Source organism: Arachis duranensis, chromosome 8 (assembly GCF_000817695.3).
Source record: "Arachis duranensis cultivar V14167 chromosome 8, aradu.V14167.gnm2.J7QH, whole genome shotgun sequence".
In the NCBI taxonomy this organism is placed as follows: Eukaryota; Viridiplantae; Streptophyta; class Magnoliopsida; order Fabales; family Fabaceae; genus Arachis; species Arachis duranensis.
This window is the reverse complement of record NC_029779.3, coordinates 16,134,737-16,144,299: the sequence shown is the minus strand read 5'-3', so window position 1 is coordinate 16,144,299 and position 9,563 is coordinate 16,134,737. Positions and strand designations below refer to the sequence as shown.

The window sequence follows — 9,563 nt, the reverse complement described above, 5'->3', positions numbered from 1 at the left end:
ACTATTGTTATAAAAGAGTTTTATAAAATTATTTTATTATATATTTTTAGATTTTTTTATTTAAATTAAATAAATATAAAATTTACGAAAATACATAAAATATAGCATAATTACATAAATACACAACAAAAAATTGAACACATCTCGGATAATGAGAATCTAGTCTGTGTATAAAGTCTTAGTATCCGAAATACATAAACAAATAGAATATGAACTCAATACTCCAGATATGCACAATGCATAAATTGATGACTTAGTATCCCGATTTATGTATTTTCGTAAATTTTATATTTATTTTGTAAATTCTATATTATTACTACTTTTGAAATAGTAAATAAAATTGAGTCCAGCATATTTTCATTGAAACAATAATAAAATGTGTGTTTAGCATTATTGTGTTCTCATAATCTATTTGAAGTTCTTTTTGTTCCATCTCCTAATAATATTAAGCCACAACCAATTAATTAATTAATTAATTTAAAAAATGCATATCTATCTACATAAAACTTTTTTAACATTTGCACTCATGATATCATATCAAACAAGTTATAGCTGTCCCAGAATGAAATGCACCAGTTGGCTCTATCCCTGGTAGATTGCTTTTGCTTTTGATTCTTGAACTATCCGAAAAAGAAATATATGCCTTGAAAAATATATATTCAATTATTTATTTTTTTTCTGAAATGCAGAAATTTTATGATATGATGAAAAGTGCTACTGTTATAGAAACTCCTAAATGATAATGATAATAATATGTTCGTTCAGCAATTTGCCTTTTTGGTGCATCTTCTACTTTAGAGCAATCAATTTATAAGAGCATATTAATTTTGATGTATAAATAATATTAAAAACTTTTTTTTATATATAAATTTAGTTATGTATCGTTATATTAATTAAATAATTATTTTTATATATGTTAACGTAAATAATAATAATTATTGGCGAGTAGTTATATACTTATACTATTAATATATTAAAATTAAATTCATATATATCTATCTTTTATATTATATATAATGAAAATATTAAAAGTTAGTGTCTAATTTTTTTGGTTCAATTACTCTGTTGGTTCCTATAATTTCATAAAATTTTCAATTAGATCTCTATACTTTTTTTCTTTTTAATTGAGTCCTTACACTAATTTTTTTTCAATTAAGTCCTTTTTATTAGTAGTAATTGGCTTAATTTTATAGGGACCCAACTAAAAAAAAAAATTGGTATAAGGACCTAAATAAAAGGAAAAAAAAAGTGTAAGGACCCATTTAAAAAAAATTTGGTGTAAAGACTCAACTAAAAGGAAAAAAAGATAGAAATAAATTAATAAACACATTAATGTCTATTAAATATTAATAGACTAATATATATAAAGCTAGGGTTGCTTTCGATAGAAGAAGAAAAAAGAATGAATGAGTGAATGATAGTTACTTAGTGGTATTCTGTTATTTATTTTAATTGTTATTTTGTTTTTTGATATCACTATACCAAGAAAACGAACAATTTTTTTTTATTTTTAAAAAAAGGTGTAGTGTATTGATACTATATCCCTCAATGCAATGCTATAAATATTGATTGATGCACAACGTAGTTAGCCATCGATCTAGAACAAGTGAAAAACTAATACTCATATCAATTAATCATCTTATTTATTTATTTATTAAATTTTTTATTTTATCAAAGGCTGAGATGGACAAGGTTCGGTTGCAAAGAGAAGCTGCCTTCATACGAAGCTCACTTCTTGATCAGGTATTTAATTTGCATCTTCTTTTTTTTTTTGTGTTAATTAAGTTTGTTATTCCTATTTTTTATATTTTTTTCTTTTCTATTTTTATTTCTTTTTATAAAAAATTGTCTACATCAATAAAGTTAGCGGCTGCGATTTTTTTTCATAAAGCTATATATGTCATTTAATTAGTTTCCAGAAACTTTTCAGCGGAAAATTTTACCACAAAATAAAGTTAAATGGCTTGGATTATTAAGACTTGATTTTTTTTTTAATATTGAGTTATCATCTGAGGTTTATTAAAATATTAGGATTTGTTGATAAATTTCGTTAATATGAAATATTTACTGAAAAAAGAAAAATCATCAGTAACGCTTTTAATTAAAAAAAAATTGTTAGTAACAATTTCAATTAACTGAAATTTAATAATTTTTTATCTGAATGAAAAAAAATAAAAAATTAACATATTACACTAATGTATCTCTCGTATTAAATTAATTTGCATTGGATATTAAAGCATGGACTTTTTCTAAATATCTTTTTTATTTAGACATAAACATCCAATAAGGTAATATTATCACATTAGTAAAAATGTATGATACATACAAGTTATAACCACTTATTGTATCATATAATTCATATAAAAATATGTATATGACTAAATCATAGTACTACAAAATTATTTTATGTTAATATATATAATTCAAGTTTATGTCCCTTAAAATGCGCTTGGTCGAAATGTAGATGAATTGTAATAGCTTCTACTAAAAAAAAATACATTAAATAAATGGTGAAAACTTACGTACAGTCAATTTTACATAAAATTGATAATTGAAAATTGTTAGATGAAAATTTAGTCAAATCAATCAAATTATTTAATTGTTACGCTCTCAACTATCAATTTCACATAAAATTAACTGTACCTAAATTTTCACTTAAATAAATAAAAAATTACTACAAAGTTAACTAATAATCATCATGATTTGATATTGATATTAATATATAGGGATATTTGGATGAGCAATTCATTCAGCTGGAAGAGTTGCAAGACAATGATAATCCCAATTTTGTGGAAGAAGTTGTGACCCTTTTCTACACTGACTCTGCAAGATTGATCTACAACATTGATCAAGCACTGTAAGCCACCAATAATGTAGAATTTAATAATGTATCTTTATTATATTATATCATAAATGTAACAATTTTGATATATCTATATATTCCTACTCAGTTTGAGTAACCCAACTGACTTCACAAAATTGGACGATTACATGCATCAATTCAAGGGAAGTTGCTCAAGGTACCTACTCAAACCTAATAATCCTAATAAAAAATAACAAATAAGTCATTGATCTTTTGATATCCGGATATTCAAGTTTTTAGGGATTTAAAAATATATTTAAATTTCTGATATTTTTAAAATTTGGATATATCGATCCTTCATGTTGACTTGGGTCTGTCAGACCTAATGAAAAATCAAATGTGACTCCCATTGTATTGACCTAGTTGATACAAATGCACATGTGAGATAAATTTTAAAATGGGACAAATTAGATTCAAGAATTCGAGATTTTGAAAAGATCAAGAACTTAAATGTATTTTTAAATCTTTAAGGATTTAAATGTCCGCAAACCAAAAATCAATAATAATAATAATAATAATAATAATAATAATAATAAGTTTTCAATTCCTTTGACATGCATACGTACAGCATCGGAGCAAAGAAGGTGAAGAATGAATGCAACGGATTTGGTGAATATTGTGAGGCACAAAACTATGACGGGTAAATAGAAAAAATACTTTTTATATACACTAAAGAGTAAAGATTATTGTTATTCCATATTGGTATAACAAAATGTTTGAAAAATAATTAAAAAATATGTATAATTTCTATTAACAATATTGTATTATTGATATATGTGTTATTTGTAATGCGATTATACACATTTTATCTTTTTCAGATGCTTCAGGACTTTCCAACAAATCAAGCAAGAGTATATAAATTTGAAGAAGAAGCTTGAGACTTATTTTCAGGTATCACTTTTTAGATACTATATATTATATTATATTATGAGCTCAACTAATAAATCAAAATTTTTTTGGTTAATATTAACTATTTTTTAATTTTAAATGTTAAATTTTAAAGTCTTAATTCTAATTTTTTTTAAAATAATAAATAAAAAAAGGTTAAAAATGATTAATATTAACTTAAATTTAATTTTGATACATTATCGTTATAAAACAATTTTACACGTATTTTTAAGTACGTAATACTAAATCAACAAAAATAATTATTTTTTATATTAACTACATAAATTGTAATAATTCACAAAGGAACATATATAATTGAACAACTATGTAAAATAATTTATACTATTAGTATATTAAAATTAAATTTATATTGACTAATGAAAAGTTTTTTCACTATATTAATTTTAATTTGCAGCCATCTTATGATCATATATATGCTTATTATTTAATTTCACCATACGATTTGATGAGGTGAGCAACCAACGATAAGTAACGCTTTTAATAAGTTAGATGTCTTATATATTCTTCATGATCTGTTAATATTTAATATTAATTACTATTTTCTTTATTTCAGTTATTGAAGGAAGCTGCTCAAATCAAATGAAATAATGTGGGTGCCCAAACCCTTACCCTTTATTGAAGCTTTTTTTATCCACCAATAGTGTGTGCGTCTAGAGAGAGAGAATAAAAGTTTTCAAATGTAAGAGAGGCATGAGTTAAGGTCGTTATTATTACAATATTATCTGATTTTATGTACCTAAAGCGCCTAATTAATTGGAAGTAACCATTGTCATATAAATGCTTTTTATGGTGTAGTTTAATTTTACAAATAATTTTGTACATGAAATTAGCAGAATCTAATGAGTCATTGACAAGTAAGTGATGACATAATTATGCACAACAAATAAATGGTTAGAGATAATTCATAATTCATAATTTAACTTAAATTTCATTCAACCACCGCCAATAGTACAGTAGAAAGTGTTTAGTGTTTGATCTTATTATTTATTATTTTTTTTTTTATTAATTTTTGGTCTCATATATAAAATTAAAAATAAGATATTACACTTTATTTTCTTCAGTAAAAAAAATGAAGAGATCCATTTTCATATATATACGTACACTTAATGAAATCAAATGCTAATATATTTTTTAATAAATTAAAAGATTTAATTAATATGTGTTCTAAAGACATAAATTAAAGTTATCAATTAAAAAGCATTATTTAAAAAAATACAAAATTAAGTATCGATATATTTATTATACATTTATTAAAAAATGTGTATCAAATTAATTTTTTAAATTTTATTTTGATGAAAAATAAATTAGGAGCAATGCTAGGGGGCCAGCAACACTTGTGATTGGTAGCCATCAACTAGTCATCAATGATGATTTGATAGTGTGAGGTTGGTGTGAGATTTCATCCAATGGCTCACCTTTCTTTACTGGTTACATGCTGGCCAAAATGCAATAAAATTGTTGGCCCCCTAGACTTTTCCATAAATTAATGCTAACGTGATTTATATTTAGTAATTTTTATATGAAAATAGATTATAATAAAATGAATGTTGTTTAGATTTTATTATTCAAAATTAGGTTTAGATAAAAATTATTAAAAAAATATAAATTTATATTATTTAAAATCATATTTTTTTAACACTCTTTTGGTTATAATTTTTTTAAAAAACTTAAATTTATATGTTAAAATTTAATACTCATTCATAATTTTTTTAGTATTTTTAATATTATTTTTTATTTAATTTGACTTTTCTAATGAAATCCCACAATTCATATTATAAAAAATTAACAATGATAAACAAAATATACTTAATTCAAGAACCCTGAAAAATTATACGAACCAAACAAAAAATAACAAAGAAAAGTTCCATAAAAAATTGTATTAGTAAAAATATTAAAAATTTTATATGAATAATAAACACTAAAAATTTTATTAAAAAAGGCAACAATATACATCACATAAAAAAAGACATACAACAATATATACATCATATAAGAATGAAGGATAAAGTTAAAAAAAAAAATATTTCTTCAATCATTTTTCCAACTTTAACTATCTTTTGTTGCTTCAAGTAAACGAGAATTGAAATATAAAATCACATTTGCGTTTAGAAAGAAAAAAATTGAGACTTTTCAAAAGGTGCGATCTTATAACTCAAACATTAAACTAAACACACCCTAAAACGTTAACTATTTCTTTTACGGTATTTATTTTTTTTATTATTTATTATTTTCTCTTTATATTTGTTCTTTTTTAGTTTATAAAAATTTATTGAAAATAACGAACGAAGTTTCTCCTGAAGCACAAAAAAATTACTCCACAAAAAAAAAGTTATGTTAAGCATATATAAAAATTAATAATTTATATAAAATATATGTTTTTTTTATGCTTTCTTTTTTTTTTTTTTTATTATTGTAAAGATCTAAAACGCAAAATCTGGATGACTTGGTTAGCCACAAATAGGATTCAAATTTTGTTTTCGTCACAATAGGATTCGAGTTGGTGTGTGCGTTGTCTTATTTTTTGGGTCAAGTTTCATGGATTGGTTTGTTGGGTCTAACTATGTGAATCAAACAATGGGCCTACGTGAGTAACCCATAATAGAGAATTTCCAAAATTAATGACCTAAAGTTGAATCTCACCAAAAACCAAAAACCAAAAATGTATATAAAAAATAATTACTAATAATCAATTATTACGTATAAAAATATATATTTGGCATTTTATACAAATTTTTATTATAATATTATAAACAGGTTTTATTATTCTATTATGATTGATTTGATTATTCTATTGTGACATAATTGATTATTTTGTTAAAAAATATATGAATAAGTATGAATTAATATACACCAAAAATATTATGGGTATACTAAAATCAATTATTAAAATAAATTATTATATATTTGTGTATATTTATATATTATTTAATTTATTTTTAATATATATTTTATATTAGTGCTGATTTTAGTATACACCTAATATAATTAAATATACATATGTATAATAACTGATTTGATAATTGATTTTTTGTGTAAACTTACTTATTATTTGACGAATTCAAATAGCTTCTGTTGACAGTGAGGGTTACTATAAGAAGCAAGGTAAAAAGAAATTGAGATTTTATGTGAAATTGGAACGGTAAATTAAGTATGTGAAATATAAAATTATAACAAGATTTAAATTGTAAAATTATTAGATTTAGTTTTTTTTATTTCCTACGGTATCTTCTAATTCGACAAGTCAAAAACTAATCTGTCGCAGATTTGAACTTTATTTAAGGGTTTGTCGCTGGCAAATAGATTATTAAATGCACAAGACGGAATTCAAACCCCCAAAATTTTAAGAGTTAAATCGAAATTCTAACTAATATATCGGTTAGCACACCAACTTATCTTTTGTTTGGCTAGTTCTGTGAGTTATAACAAACTGATACCAAGTTACGAGGACATGATCAAAATTCATTCCAATAGAACAGCAGTCATAGCCCTTTATCTAATAAAAAATATTTTCAAACAAAAGTAGTAGCAATTTGCCATTTTCATTTTCTATTTTTGGTTGTCTATGTAGGGTTCGAATAAAGGAGACATTTTCATATTTTAGAAATAAAAAAATGAATTAATTAAAATTCCACACATAACACAAGTATTGGGAGGGGACCTAATTTGATCTTTTCTTTGTTGCAGCTTTTCTAGTTTGTGGCTTCTTCTCTTTGACATTAACATATCAATGCTACTCACTGTATTTTGGAGCAATGACACAAATAAATTCGTGGTCTTTAATTGTTTGACTTGAAAGCTATAAATCCTAATATATAGGATCTTAATTTTAGGGTTTAGATACATTGGTCCTTTAGTTTATTATTCTATTCAAATTAGCAATCATTTTAAAGCAGAGTTAACAAAACTAGGGTTTTTTGCTACTTATCAGTCTCTTCTAGTTATATAACTCAAATAACATAATCTCTCCATACTCATCTAAAAAATCGTGAAGTCGAGTGTGGTAAAAAAAAAAAAAATATAATTTGTGCCAAGCTGCATTTTAATATATATGTTTTGGAATTTGAAGCTCAATTCCATCATAATTATAATAGTATATCTTTGCACCTTTGTGTAACAAATTAAATCAAGTTACATTGCCCTTTATATTCCAACCACCACAAAGAGCAAAAGTTTCACATAATAACCATTAAATTTGCACCACTAACATAGCACTCTCCTTTGCTTTTGGTCCCTTTTTATTTTTATATATGTTCTTTATCTATTTATTTATTTAATTTTTGTCAAACTATGCTTGTCATAAGAATAATAATAATGTTCTTTCTATTGTGCCTGTGGTTATCACACACTGCCACCCCCCAACCCCACCACTTAGCATGTAACTATCATCATTGCATTCTAATTTCTAAACCCCTACCCCAGCATTCCATTCCTTAGTTACAACCTCAATCCTACTCAATAATCTTTAGATTTTGATAAAAATGCAATAATAATTTACTTGAGTTGATCAAGTGGTTAGCTCATTCATCCGTTTAAGTAAGTGCCAAAAATTTAAATTCTATCTTATAATATCTTATTAGTCAACAATAAATTCTTAAATAAAATTTCATTTCATGACAAATTAGTTCTTTATGTAACAGGCCAGAAAATACCATGGTCGAACAAAAAGTCAAAAAATAACAATAAATTCATTACCATGCACAATTTAATAATAATATAGCTTTATCTCTTCTACAATATCAGTGGGAAGAAGCATTATCTATATGACTATATATCGTACTTATATTATAGTCTTCCGTTATATATGAAGTGAAAATTCTTATCTGTGTATCGTACTTATATTACGATCTTAAGTTATATATGTGGATTGTGGAGTGAGAAAATTCTTAGTCGCTCGTTGGCTCAATAATAATAATCATCACACTTATTGATATCACGATAAGAAAATAGTCGATACTACAAGAAAAATGCTGAATATTGTCGGATTTAGTATTATACATTAACGTTAATTTTATTGGCAAATTTACTGATAGTTTAGATGTTAAATTCGTCAGGTTAAATTATTATCGGCGAAAAAAATAAGTGTGAAATGTAGCGTGAAATTTATCGACAGATTTTTTTGCCGGTAAACCTAATTAGCAAAACGCTATGTTTTGGTGACCTACAATTTATTACTATTGAATTTATCCGCCAGTTAATCCGACGATAACGAGCCTTAAAATTTGAAGTACGAACCCTCCCCCTTCATTTTGAATTTCCGTTTCTCTCTAATTTCTCGTCTCTCACTCTCTCTAACCATCTCCTCTTCCTGCCGCTCAGTCAACCCCGCCGTCACCGGTAGTGCCTTTGCAGCTTCCTTTCGCTGCCTCCTCTCTCCCTCACCGAAATCAACCCCTTTTTTCATTCTCTGCCCTTCGCAACCCAACGTTAGTTGCGACTCTTTAATTCCCTCTCTGTTCGTCTTGCCGTCCAGCACCGCCGCGACGCTCCATCGACAGCTGCTGTCGCTACCACTATATCTCCCTTTTTGAGTTCTTCCTCTGTTCGAAGCTCAAGTTCTATGATCACTCTTTTTTTTCTGTTTAAGTTAATTTATGATTTAGTTATATGTTAATTTCTAATTAGTAAGTGGAACTGGTTATCATTATTTTCTGCTGTTTTGATGATTTAGATTAGGATTAAGATTTTTCTGATTATAATTACTGTTAGTTTATATATAGTTCAACATGCTGTTATGTTTCTTGAATTTGAATTTGTTTGGATTAGATTGATTGATTTTTCGCTGAATTTCTGC

At 25.2% G+C, this 9,563-nt stretch overlaps 1 protein-coding gene across 1 annotated transcript; it reads left to right on the top strand.

Moving 5' to 3' along the window:
* Positions 1-1,683: 1,683 nt before the first annotated feature.
* LOC107461017 (histidine-containing phosphotransfer protein 4-like) lies at positions 1,684-4,355 on the top strand. Its single transcript, XM_016079441.3, has 6 exons — positions 1,684-1,743; positions 2,727-2,857; positions 2,952-3,020; positions 3,432-3,503; positions 3,682-3,754; positions 4,326-4,355. Exons 1-6 carry the CDS (start codon positions 1,684-1,686, stop codon positions 4,353-4,355), a joined length of 435 nt encoding a protein of 144 aa, XP_015934927.1.
* Positions 4,356-9,563: the final 5,208 nt, after the last annotated feature.